Raw genomic sequence first — 13292 nt, 5'->3', positions numbered from 1 at the left:
TGGAAATTAATTTTGTCCTCTCCAGGTACTCAGAAGCAGATGCAGCCAAATGAATTCTGTGAGCCACCCAAATCTTGCCATGCATCCTGAATAGTGCACTGCTAGTGAAGAGAGTTTGCCAGGTGGTGGGGGGCGGGGAGGGGAGACCTGCAGTCTTGTGGGATGCCAGGCTGCTCTTTCAAAGGGGCTAAGAAGTATTAGTAGAGAGGAGAGAGGACATTAGACATCTGAAGAAGACCTCAACCGTCTGGCTTTAGTTTATAGGACAACAGTCCTGCTGCTGAGGAAGGATCAAGGGCTGCATCCCAGTGTGTTGTAACATCTTCTCCACTTTGACCTCAGGCTTTGAGAGATGGAGAGAAATAAAAGATGTCTTCTCTGGAAAGGTTGTCTTTATTTGGGAAAGGTGTTGTGTGTGTGCTGCTTCCAAGTACAACTTTGTTTCTGAATCACATATTTGACTGTAGCGTGTCACATGCCTACCTCCTACTCTGGAGGCTGCTGTGGAGGCAGGAGTGCTGGGGAAGGAATGAAAGACAGGTGAAAACATCTCTCCTTGGCAAACCAGGAATGTGGTTTTGTTACTGATGATTTCTGTAAGGATTTTTCCCTTTTCTATGAGGTTCCTGCTGATGGACCCTCAAACCAGAAGTGACCTAGGGTGCAAGATGGAGGAGTCAAAATTCACCAGAGAAAACATCCTTCTCACCCAAGCCCTGGAGGTAGTTTGTGGGACTCAAAGCAAAAAGAGTTCAAGTCCATCAGGCTGCCTGCGAATGGGACAAGGGCGAGGGTCCTGTGAGTGGTGAGGCACATAGCACTGGGGCAAGCATTTAAAGCAGGACCTCAGGGTTATCCCAAACCAGCCTTGAGCCTGAAAAATGGTATTAATTAAATGTAGGTAAGGGCTACTAGATAGATAGCAGGCAAATTTGCTAACTACCATGTACCTGCTAGCTTTATTTAGAGCTCTGGGCTGTTAACAAGCTCCCTGGGACCTGCTCTGAGCGTGTGGCTCTCAGGGGACGTTGTTTGCGGGTGCTCTGTTTCAGGCATGTCCTCAGAGGTGAAGCTGCCCATGCCCAGGGGCCACATGACAATAAAGGCCTGGGGACTCTGGAGGAGCACCCCATGCTGTGCTTATGCGGCTGGCTTGATAACACCAACACCTTTGATGGGCTCATTTCTCCGTCCCCTAAAGATGGATCTAGTTCACAAGGATGGACCATGTGTCATGCTCCCAGGCTCCATGCCAGATGCTCTCTCCCTTTCAGATGGTAGCTCTGTGGTAATGAATTTTCCTGGCCACCGCCTGTTTTCCCACCAGCCTTGGAGGAGGTTTGTGCCACACCACTCCTGCTCCTGACACAGGATCCCTTTCCTCCGGAGTCATGTCATAGGCATAGACAAACTGCCAGCCTATCAGCTGCTACCTGTGAGCAGCCCCCTGCAGCTACCACCTCAGTAATTACACTGCTTTCTGATGGCGTCTTCTGATTAAACCCTGGAAATTCAAAGGAAGGCCCTGCCCTGCCCTCCTTAACAGCTGCAGTGATTGGTTTTCCTGTGTGTCTTATGAATCCGTTCTGCCAGGCTCTCTCTTGCTTTCCTCCTTTGTAATCAGACACCCATCTCTGACTGTTGCGAGGAAAAAAAAGCTATAGACTGTACTTGGCCCCTCTCCTTCAGGGTGCTTTCCTGGTGCTTGTTGTCTGCTTTCCTGCTCCTTTGTGGAGGAGGCCTAAGCAAAACCAAAGCACTGGGCTTTGCAAACCTGCAGGAATTCATGTTCTGACTTTCGTTCTAATAGCTTACCTGGAGGGGAGGCTGTAGGCGGCACAGCTCCCTCTATTTTCTTGTGAATGGGTCTCCAAGCTTCCCTTTGAACTATGGTGGTGCAGAGCCTGTTTTGCTTGGATGAGTTTGAGATAGACAGGAGATACACAGCTGCAGCTTATATGCAAGTTTATTTCAAGCTTCACAAGCTGCTCTGAAAATGTATTATATAATCTAAGAGCCTGATGTCCTGATCTGAGCACAATAGATTTCAATTACCAAAGTGAGAATAATTCCCTAAGAACAAGGATTCCTTCTGTTCTTTCTAATTGTTCCAGCAAGGAGTTTCCACTGCTCACAATCCATCCAGACTGCATCGTTCAACTGCATGAAGCCTTGACTGAAGGGGAACGGCTGTGGTCTGTGTTAGGCCTGATGGGCTCTGAGTGCTGTGCTGCAGGGAATGGATATGCACCAGCAAGAGGTGTTCACAACGATACTCAGGTATTAACTGCCTTGTGATTTCTTTTTCTTCAAGCCTGGCTTATGGAGCCACCCCATTTCCGGACAACTAACCAGTAAACTGTATAGAAATCTCTCTGGCTGGGGGCTGTCCGTCTTTGTACAGAGAAAGAGTGGAGCTGCTAATGCAGTGCTGTTAGCGGTTCATCTGCTGTGCTGGGTAGCGCTGCAGTAGAGTCAGTTCACTATGTTGGGTCACAGTATGGGTAAGTGACTCTTGTCTCTTGAGCAATGCGAGTCCAGCAAATGTTAGAGTTCAGAGAACTTTCTGCATCAAAAAGTGATAGAAGTTCAGCACTGGTGTCATGTACTCAGCTTCTCTGATGTCACCTTGATGCTCCTGGGCCACATTTAAAACAGCTCACACTGCAATGTTGCAGTACAAGCAGTTTACATTATCAGTAATGTGTCTGCTGGGGGTCGTCAAGGATGAACAGTACCTCTGTGATGGGCGCTACTCATAGATCCTCACATACCTGATAGGCTGATCGCTGCTTCAGACCATATGGACATCATTAGTTCCTCATTAACAGATCAGAAAAGAGCCTATGAACCTGATGGCTTAACCTTTAGAGAGAGATCTTTCAGCGAATAGAAACTGGAGTTTGTCACCTCTGGTTTAAGTGGATTGAGGAAGCCAAAACTGCACCTCATTTCTCAGTTCCAACATGTCTTCTCATTTCCCATGCAGTCTCTAACACTGCCACATGGGCTAAAAGAAATGGAGCCCTGCATATCTTGCCCTCTAAGGAGAAGGGCAAAATGCAGACGAGGACAGAGAGAGCAAGCAACCTGACCCTGCTGGTGGGGCTCTCTGCAAGTCACTGGCCATCTCCTCGCACAGCTCCTCCCTGCCCAGGGCACCAGAGAGAGTGCTGGCAGGAGCTGGGTCAGGACGGGGGCTCCAGCACTAGCAGGAGGATATGGAGGCTGTGATGGCTTTAGCCATGCGTGTAGGCAAAGGGCTTCCAAAGCCTGCAGCAGCAGGCACGCTGGCTCGCTGCGACTAGGGGAAGGGAGGCCCCAAGGCAAGGAAGTAGGAGTGGAGCTGCGAAGCGTCGCATGCCTGCCAGGATCTTCCTTCTGTGGGAAGGGGGCATGAAAGAGCGACTCTGGGGAAGACAGGGCCAGCCAAGGCCTCGGCTGGCCTTACACCAGGGAGGACACTCCAGGAGGGGGTGGTGGTGGTGATCCCTGCCAACCTCCGTCCCCTCCACCCATGGGGACAGCCAGGGCTGGCTTTGCAGGTGCAGCGCTCACATGCGCTCCTGGATGTGCTGCACGAGCTTCACGCACTGCTCTGCTAGGCAAGGAGAGCAGTGGGGGTCAGGGCCGGCGGCTGGGGCAGAGGCCGGGAGGCCTCGCAGCAGGCACCGCCACCCATGCCATGCTGGGCCGTGCCGTGCGGTGCCGGGTCTTCGCGCTGCAGCGCCGAGCCCAAAATGGTGGCGTGAGGCAGCGGCGGCGGCGCCCAGCGGCCGGTTCCGCTCTGCAGTTCCGCCGCCGCCGCCACCTGTCCCCGGGCGCCTCCGTGCCGGGTCCCTCCCCCTCCTCTTCCTCCTCTTCCTCCTCCTCTTCCTCCTCCTCCTTCCCCGCCGGCTGTCGCCGCTTCCCGGGCCCCGCTGCCTTTCTCCGCTGTCCCGAAAATACCGAGCGGTAGGAGGGGGCCGGGGCGCCCTGTCCCGCCGGCCGGGCACCGCGGGGCAAAGGCCCGGGGCGGGCGAGGCGCTGCGGCTCTGGGCGGCCCCGTCCCGACTCGTCCCGCTCCGCGGCGCCCTGCAGCCCTGCTCGGCCCCCGGGTCGGGGGCTCCCCGGGCCCGGCCCGGCAGCCCGGGTGGGGGCGGCCCGCGGCACCGGGCACACCCGGGGGGCTGAGGCCCGGCCGCGCCGTGGCTGGGCAGCAGTGAAGGCCCCGGGCTGGGCTGAGCTGGGACCTGGGGGAGGCCCCGGCGGGGCGGGCAGGCCCGTGAGTGCCCCCCGGGCTCTGGCAGCGGTGACCTGCGGGGCCTGGCGGGCTGCGGGCAATGGGCCCTGCCTCGCGTGGGTCCTCGGAGGGCGGCAGCAGCGAGGCGTGCAGCCAGCTGCTCCTGCAGAGGTGCCGACCCCGTGTCGTCAAGGTGGAGGAGAGGGTGGCAGAGGTGGAGACGGCATCCTTGCTCCTGGCACTGCCTAGTCTGAGACAGGTGCCTGCTTTGCTGCAGCTGGCTAGGGGAAATCTGTCTGTTTTCCCCTTGCCAGATCTCCTGCGTGTCAGCTTGGGGCTGCTGCGGAGGTGCAGAGAGGAGGCTGCCTCCTCCCGAGCAGGGAAAGCTGGTTTTGTGCTAGGAGCATCATGAGTACGTGCTGGGAAAGGGGTGTCCCCAGACAGGGAGCCAGGGGCTGCAACTTGGGATGTCGAATGGGGAAATGCAAATCAGCAAGCTGCTAATTAAAACCAGAGAAGGCTGGCGAGTTACTGAAGACCTGTATTACTTTTTCCAGAGCTCTAGGCCATTCGCAAGCTCCCTGGGACCTGCTCTGAGCACTTGGCTCTCTGGGGACGTCGCTTGCAGCACCCTGCTTCAGGCATGTTCTCAGAGGTGAAGTTTCCCGTGCCCTGGGGCCACGTGGCAGCCAAGGCCTGGGGTCCCCCACAGGGGCACCCCGTGCTGTGCTTGCATGGCTGGCTCGACAATGCTAACACCTTTGACAGGCTCATCCCACTGCTGCCCACAGGTGGGTTTGGCATAGTGGAAAGGCCCCTGTGCTGTGCTGCAGGGCCACGTGCCTGATGCTCTCTCTCTTTCAGACCACCATTACGTGGCAGTGGATTTTTCTGGCCATGGCCTGTCGTCTCACCGACCTGCAGGCTCGCTCTACCACTTCCTGGATTATGTGAGTGAGGTGCGCCGTGTGGCAGCAGGTGAGCAGTTGAAAGGATCTCCAAGGGGATGTTTGAGCAGGAGGTGCCATATCATTTTTGCTCCTTGGAATGTCAGACAGCAGTCACAGCTGGGAGAGGGCTCAGTTCCCCTCTACTTCCGTCCAGCCTGATGTTTCAACTGCAGGCTGAATAAGCATCCCTCTTTCTCACTATTTTGTGAGAGGAAGAAAGAGTAAACCCTGTGAAGAAAAGGTTTCTGTCCAGAGAAACAGTAATGGTGGAATGGTGGATGCAGCTAAATAGCTCAGTTCTGCCAGACTGATGTTTTGTAAGCAGCCAGAAATCTCTGACCAGCACTAGGTATAAGTTGGAAACTCTTCTAGTGCCTGTTTCTCCAGGGATTGCAGCTTGGCACTTGCCTTGGTATAATTCAAACAGATCTGAAAATGAAGATATCTTGGGCTGCTAGTAACTCCTAGTCTGACTGCTTATCTGCATGCTGATTTTGGGGGGAGTGTGTGCCATGGGCAGTTTTGTATTCCTCGTTCAGTAGACAAAGATCCCCTAGGATTTCTTTTTAACTTGTTAGAGGGTAAAATACCTCTTTCAATGAGACATTTTTCACATAGGTGGCATCGATGAAGCAGTATTTTCCCATAAGCTTCTTGGGTTGCCATAAAAATGGACTGAAGAGCCTGATGTGCTGAATGGTGCAAAAATCTTTCACTTGGAATAATCACGCTTTCCCCAAGGCAGCAGACCAGATTCTGCATCTGTATGTCTCTCTCAGAACATCCTGCAACAGGGTGCTCTATCAAGGTGCCTGTCTTCATGCACACGCTGCGCGGTCAGGCTCCTTTGCTTCTTGCCAGTCTTGTGTCTGGCAATGAGTGGGAATTGGCTGTAGTGTGTTTGCTATATGGAGAGAGCTTGAGAGTTGCATGACTTCCAAGAAAATGAAGTGGTGGATGTTCTTTTTCTTTAAAGCTGGCCTACTTCGCCACCTCATTTCTGGATTAGGAAACAAATGAAGCAGTGAAGAAGGCCTTCGGGGGGTAGGGGCCTGTATTGGTGGAGAAGCAGCATGATGCTGCTGCTCTGGCTTCTAATGCAGTGCTGTCTATTTTTATCTGTTACCACTTAGCCTTACAGTGGAGACGGTTCACTCTGATGGGTCACAGTATGGGTAAGTAGCTCTTGTCCTTGTAAGCTGTGAGATTCATGGAAACACGAGTCATTAACTAACTTACAAGACATGCTTCTAGGAACTCAGTTGGAATATTTATTATGTCACATAAAATACAAGGCTCCTGACTGAGAAATTCAAAAACTTGCACCCTTGTTTAAAGTGCCTTTCAGGGCCTTGTAGTACCAGCAAGGGGAACTGCTCCTGTGTATCTCTTCCCACCACGAGGAAACAGTGCTGTGCAGAAAGGGATGGTCTAAGGCAGGAGTGCTGGCCACAGGCCTTTCTGCTGCCCTAGGTTTTGTTGTTGTGTCGGGGAGAGGCTAGGCCCTTCTTGGTAGGTCATAGAGCTTGCTGAGAGGAGCCAGTATTCCAGACTCCATCCCTTCGTCCCTGGGACACGACTGGGTTTTGTCATGATTGGGATTTTGCTCGCCAGGGCTGTTCTGTTCACAGCTTGCAGTACCTGCATACTATAGTGTTTTAACTAGTAACTCCTCCCTGACCTGTGTTGCCTGTGAAGGAGAGAGCTGAGGCAGCCCAGGGGGTCTGGCTGGCGAATAGCCCTGTGTCCCCGTTGCTGGGAGAGCTCTGCTCTGTAGCTTTGTCCCTTGGTACAAGACGCACTGGTGCTTTTAAGGCAGCTCTGGCCGTGGGGAAGGGGAGCTGCTACCACCACAGATTGTCCTGTGCATAACTGAGCACCCTTCTTTCCTTTGCAGGTGGATCTGTGGCAGGAATGGTGAGTAAAGAGCATCCTCTCTTCGTGGGGTTTGTTTTTTCTGCAGCTGAAACAACAAAAGGGAGAGGAATAAAGGGACAGACTGTGTGGGATTTGGATCTCAGGGAAGGGGAAGCCCTTTCTTTTTTCCCTCTCTGGTGCAGCAGAGTGAAGACAATACTCAATTCTCAGCTTTTCTCTCCTACTCATAATATTTCTTCTCTCCTCAGTTCTGTTTCCTTTATCCAGAGATGGTGGATAAGCTGATCCTGCTGGAAAATCTTGGCTTTCTGCTAGCTCCAGAGGTTAGATTTCATGTCTCCTCCCCTTTCCCCACTTTTTTTTTAATAAATTAAAAAAAGATGGGTTGGGCTTTCCCCCTCCATTTGTTAAAAAACAAACAAACAAACAAAAAAAACCCCATGGATATGACCAGTCCCTGGCAGGGCACAAAATTGCCAGCACTCTTCCTTTTTGTCAAGCACAGGTCTGCTACTTTGTGCGTAGAGAGAGGTCCCTGCTTGAAGAGAGCCCTTGTAGGACACTTGGTAGTCCTCAGCATTCTGCAATCTCGTAGCATTGAAATTTGCTCATCTATGCCAGGCCCTTGTACAAAGGGAATTGGAATAGCTGTCAGAGCAACTCCTTGCCAAGATTGTATTTTTGCCAACAGTTTGTTTGGTGACCTGGGTGCAAGATTGGTGGATTTTTTTTTCTGTTTTGTTGTTGTTCTTCCTCTCTTGGCAGGACATAAAGCTACATTTCCAAACTATCATTGTCACTACCAGATGCTGGAACTTTGGTTGGCAGCAGTGGGGACAGATGCCTAGGGTCAGAGACACAAAAGATACCAAACTTCCCTTGTTATTTTGAACAGTTGTCCTCAAATAAAAAATGAAGTAGGAGAGGGTGGGAAAAGGCTGCAAGCATAAGGTTGATAACTTCCTACCCAGCAATGTTTAGTTTTCTGCTCCTGCCTTGCCTGCTTGTATTGCTGTTTCTTTGCCTCCAGAAATGGGCATTTTTAATATGACGCCCTTAACTGATACCAGTTAAGATGCTGGAGGGTGAATTTCTGCCCCTGAGAAAGAGTAAAATGACATAGAAATGAGAGGTCGCTCCAGTGTCCTGCGTTCCTCTGTTTAAGGAAACTGAGGCATGGCTGAAATCAAAACGGATGGCAATTGACAGATTACTGAGCCTGGAGGCGAAGCAGCAACCTCCCAAAGTGCGTAGCCCCGAAGCAGCGCTGCAGAGGTAGGACCCCATCTGTCCCCTTCATTCCTGGTCAGCCCTCACCCTGGATGGAGTTTCACGTGGCATGAAGCAGAAGGGGAAATTCTGTGTCCCCATACTGCCCACTTCAAGTTCTCCCCTGGAATCTAAGCAAGACCTTTTGCTTCCCTTGCCACCTTCCTGCTGTTTTCCAAAGCAGCCTGAGAGCTTGCTTTCATCTTGCCGTGCCACTTTTGCTTTGCTTCCTCCCTTTTCTGGCAGTACAACCTCTCTGCCATGTCTCCCCCAGGCTCTTAGAAGCAAACAGACATCTGACAGCAGAGGGGGGGGCGATCCTACTGCAGCGAGGAGCGACTGTGACACCCGCTGGTAAGGGGCCTGTGCTGCTTGGACAGGGCTGATCACAGCAGCGGCCCAAGGCTGGGTGTGGGAAGAGAGCAGTGCCAAAAGCCATTGTCTTTCAAAGGGTACAGGGTGCCCTGGCTGTGAGTTTGTACAGCCTGGATGGGAGCAATTACTTCTGGAGGCAGAACTCCCTAGTCCCTGCAACTGGTGTTGGTGCTCAAGTCCTAAAATGGCTGAAGGAAAGAAATTGAAAAAGGAGAAACATGAATTCATCCCCTCCCTCTTGTCTGAGAAGGTGTTGGGCTGACCCCAAAGGTGAGGGGAGGCAGAGGCATGAAAACCTTCTATGAGATGCAAAGACCTTCTCTTGTTTCATTCCAGGCCTGGTGTATAACAGAGACATGAGAGCCCGTACGGTGAGCATTGCTGTTCTGACTTGCCCTCTGCTGCCTCTGAGCCCTGAGCTTGCAAAAAACACAGAGAAAGTTGAGGCCCACTCACTGAGCCCAGGCTCTGCCTCCACCCAACCTTTTACTTACTGCTTTCTTAAGTCTCGCGCATCTTTTAAGTGCTGCTGTTAAAGAGCCCGCACTTGATCATTAACTGACTCAGCTTAGAGAGTCACTGGAAAATATTACTGAACTTTTTAGCAGTTTGTCTGTGCCAGGGCCTCCTGGCCACATTTTCCTGCTGTTATATCTCTTCAGGCAGCAGATGGATGGAAGCTCCAAGTCAGCTTTTCAAACAGATCACCCTTATAAAGAGCAGGGGAGGGAGCAGAGCAAAGTCCTCACGGCTGATAATTTGATAATTTTGTGCCACTTTTCAACAAGTGGGGCTTCCTCTACCTGTGCTACTGCCAGAACATGAAAGCCAGACTGTTTTACTTGTCTCTTTTCAAGCAAAAAAATTTTTAAAGCCTTTCTCTCTGTAAGATTATTCCTATTTGTGCTGTATCCCAGCAGGCAGCGTTTGCAGCGCTGAAATGCAGCTGGGCAGGAGGAGCTATTGCAGAGCCAGCCACTCTTGAGAGCAGTGCATCCTGTCCCAGCAAAGCAGCCTTGGGGTATCAGCCCTTTCTGCACTCAGAGCCACCAGCGTACTAGGGGTCAGGGACATCCGTCTGCCCCAGCTCCTGTCCCTGACCTTTGCTGTTCTCCCTGCCTTTGCACCTGCAGCAGAATCGAGAGTCTCTCACGGTGGAGCAGTGTGTGAAGCTCCTGCAGAAGATCCAGGACCGTGTTCTCATCATCGTGTGAGTGCAGCACAAGCAAAGCCAGCCCTTGCAGTCCCCCTGGGTGAAGAGGATGAAGGTTAGCAGGGAGTCCTCCACCACCCCTTCCTGTGCAGCAACCACCCAGCTCCTGGGTTGGGTTCTTGGCCTCCAAGAACAGCGGTATTTCCCCAAGCCCCTGACTGCGCTGAGCTGGGCAGGCTCCTGGAGCAAGCACAGATGAGCCGACACAGCCTCCTCTCGGCCTGGCACTGCACTATCAGGCTGGACCTTCCTGGTGTAAGGCCAGCCAAGGCCTTGGCTGGCCCTGTCTTCCCCAGAGTCGCTCTTTCATGCCCCCTTCCCACAGAAGGAAGATCCTGGCAGGCATGCGACGCTTCGCAGCTCCACTCCTACTTCCTTGCCTTGGGGCCTCCCTTCCCCTAGTCGCAGCGAGCCAGCGTGCCTGCTGCTGCAGGCTTTGGAAGCCCTTTGCCTACACGCATGGCTAAAGCCATCACAGCCTCCATATCCTCCTGCTAGTGCTGGAGCCCCCATCCTGACCCAGCTCCTGCCAGCACTCTCTCTGGTGCCCTGGGCAGGGAGGAGCTGTGCGAGGAGATGGCCAGTGACTTGCAGAGAGCCCCACCAGCAGGGTCAGGTTGCTTGCTCTCTCTGTCCTCGTCTGCATTTTGCCCTTCTCCTTAGAGGGCAAGATATGCAGGGCTCCATTTCTTTTAGCCCATGTGGCAGTGTTAGAGACTGCATGGGAAATGAGAAGACATGTTGGAACTGAGAAATGAGGTGCAGTTTTGGCTTCTTAAATCTACCTAACCCACAGAAGGCTTCACCTGTGTATTTTAAGGATTAGTCTCTGTGTCCAGAACAGAGAGAAGCAACATCACCATGAGGGTAGGTGTGCTAGACCATACAAAGTATTCCCCTTTGAGTCTGGCACGTCACCTTATTCCATCACATATGGCGCAGTAGGCAACATTACAATCTTAACTCTGCAGGAGGTCTAATGCTGGGTTTTCAAAGACAGCTGCCCTGGTACCTTCCTCCCCTCTGTGCAGGGCACAACTTGGGATTCGTGTTTAAAGCATGGGGAAGGAACAGAGGAGAGGTGTAAAAGCTGGCTAGAAGGAAAAAAGGAGCAGAAGACAGGGTGGAGACAGAGGGGAGCAATGTGCTCACACAAATTAAAGACCCAACCTAGAGGCAGTAGGAAGGGCACTAGTGTTTAATTAGTCTTCACTCTGATACCCAGGATTTTAAAAAGATGGCTTGATTAGATAATAGCTGTTTAGTTGAGCTGTGCCTTTGACTGCCATGTATGAACCTGTAACTCTGCTGTTTACAAGCAGCCCCAGTCTGGCACTGGTTTACAGCTTCATGAGTCTGGAAGAAAGGAGTTAGGTCTAGTGTCATGGCCCCCCCCCCCAACATCTTGAAGAGGCTCTTCCTAGCCAGGAAAGCAACACAGATGGACATCATCGTACGTTGTGCTGAGCCTCACTCTTAATTTTCAGAGCACAAGATGGACTCCTGATTCCACATAAGCTAGACAGCAGAAATCCCTTTGTGAAACCACTACGGGAGGCATTTGAGTCTGTCCTGAAAGAGGTGAGAGTAAACTCTAACCTTGCATTTCCACTCCATGGGGCATTGGGAGCAGTTGCTAGAGAACAGCTCACTTGGTGGATACCCCCAACTAGAGAATGTGCCCTAAATAGTCCAACTCTCAACACAGGGAGTAAAATCCAGCTTTACCCCTGCTGCCAAAGTCACACTCAACACTATCCTCTGGGCCTGCCTCTTCTGCTCCCCATCATTGTTCTGCCTCCTTCACTCCACTGGACTGTAATCTCACTTTATGAGATGGGTATCTGCACCTTTTGCAGATATGAGACAACATAATGCCCAGCCCTTCTTTCAGATTCCATCTTTGTATTGTCTCCTGTAGCTTCATGCTCCAGTGAGTGCCACACAATAAGCACAGCTTGCCTGAGGGAATACTTTCCTGGTCCACATCTTCTGTACTCCCCCCTCCTTTTTTTTTTCCAGCACATCCAGCTAGTAGAGGTGCCTGGGAGCCATTTTGTACACCTGAATGAGCCTGAGGTGGTGTCTGGGGTCATCAGCAACTTCCTGACAGCACAGGACACCAGAGCCAGGCTCTAGACTGGGTCTCTGCAGCAGCAGCAGTCCAGTATGGTTATCAAAGTGTGAGAGAATCCTTCTTACCTTCCAGCTCTGGGAGTGAAGGGATAACCCACAGGAACCCTCACCCAGAGGGAAGTGGCCTTCCACTTGTTCCTTCCTAACTTCTGCATCCTGAAATAGAGCAGGAATACAAGCACAGGCATTCTTTGTGGAAGCAGCAGTGACAAAAGCTGTAGTATTGCAAGGCACATGGCTCCTCCTCAGCTCCTCTCTGAGGATGGTGCAGCCTCCCAGAAACAGACCCACTGAAAAAAAAAAAAAAAAAGTCAAGTGTTCTGCTTCTGTCCATGGATGCCTGAGCTCAGAAGGCGTTGGCATCTTTGTTCTACTACCAGAGCTGCTGCCTTTTTTAAACCACCTTGAAAGAGAGTTCACTAGGGCATGGAAGGCCATTTCAAAGAACTCCTGGAGTATGAGTAGTAGTTGTCCCAGCTGCTTTGGCTGGAGGATTAATTAGCAATAGGAAAATTGGTAGAGATGATTTCTGTTCCTTTAAATAAAGATTGATCTCTCGATATTAATAATGTTTTCTTGACTGCATAGGAGAATGAACCTTCTTTTGGGATCCCACCCAAGCAGCTAAAATGGCAGTCTGAAGGCAAGGCAGTGATTCCATATGCATTCTGCTTCAGATGCTGTGTGTTTAGTTTCCATCTACTTCCTAAACTGATGCAAAGCCAGCTGAAGCAAGCAGGCCTGGTGGACTCCCCACATGCCATAGAAGCTGCATTTTAGTCTGTTTTCTGCAGGAGGGTCAATCCATTTTAACACAGCTCTGTGAGCTTTATCAACATTTCCTTCTTGCATTGATGTTCATCCCTTTATTGAGGCTACAGGCAGCGAGATAGGTGTGTATAAGCCTGGGGGTAGGGGAGTTAATTTTTTCTGATTGCAGCAGATACAGTCACAGAATGTGGTATGGTGATCAGTCTTTAAGGCCCAACATTGCACCAATGTTATGTAGCCAGTAGCAGAAGCATTGCCTACAGCTGCATGTGCCCTTCATTATCCTTACCTGCCTCTTGTAGACTAGCAACAGGTTAAATGGAATACAGCCTTGGAAGAAATCTGGTTTCTCCCTCCAAAGCCAGGCTGCCATCTTGCCTTGTTCTCACAAACATGCTGAGCAGCAGAAACTCCCACAGCCCAGGTCACACCTATCTGCAGAGGTAGGACTAGGGACTTGGAAGATCTATTCAAAAGG

General features: G+C 51.5%; 1 protein-coding gene across 2 annotated transcripts; it reads left to right on the top strand.

Annotated features, from left to right (window-relative positions):
• The first annotated feature begins 3889 nt into the window (after positions 1-3889).
• Positions 3890-12612, top strand: SERHL2 (serine hydrolase like 2). Of its 2 annotated transcripts, none has more exons than XM_062586943.1 (12): positions 3890-3954; positions 4780-5013; positions 5087-5200; positions 6306-6347; positions 7070-7089; positions 7299-7373; positions 8216-8325; positions 8594-8673; positions 9031-9065; positions 9831-9904; positions 11395-11488; positions 11930-12612. In XM_062586943.1, the coding sequence occupies exons 2-12, from the start codon at positions 4866-4868 to the stop codon at positions 12044-12046; spliced, it is 909 nt and encodes a 302-aa protein (XP_062442927.1). In that variant the 5' UTR covers positions 3890-3954; positions 4780-4865; the 3' UTR covers positions 12047-12612. The 2 variants fall into 2 exon arrangements, with proteins under 2 accessions (XP_062442927.1, XP_062442926.1); XM_062586942.1 differs by having other exon boundaries at positions 9828-9904.
• The last annotated feature ends 680 nt before the right edge of the window (positions 12613-13292 follow it).

Source organism: Rhea pennata, chromosome 1 (genome assembly GCF_028389875.1).
Source record: "Rhea pennata isolate bPtePen1 chromosome 1, bPtePen1.pri, whole genome shotgun sequence".
In the NCBI taxonomy this organism is placed as follows: Eukaryota; Metazoa; Chordata; class Aves; order Rheiformes; family Rheidae; genus Rhea; species Rhea pennata.
This window is presented reverse-complemented; position numbering and strand designations above follow the sequence as displayed.

Coding starts and splice junctions, on each gene's coding strand:
- SERHL2 (XM_062586942.1), top strand. CDS start 4,866: ATGTTCTCAGAGGTGAAGTTTCCCGTGCCCTGGGGCCACGTGGCAGCC. Junction 5,014..5,086: donor CATCCCACTGCTGCCCACAG/GTGGGTTTGGCA, acceptor TCTCTCTTTCAG/ACCACCATTACGTGGCAGTG. Junction 9,066..9,827: donor GAGACATGAGAGCCCGTACG/GTGAGCATTGCT, acceptor TTGCACCTGCAG/CAGAATCGAGAGTCTCTCAC.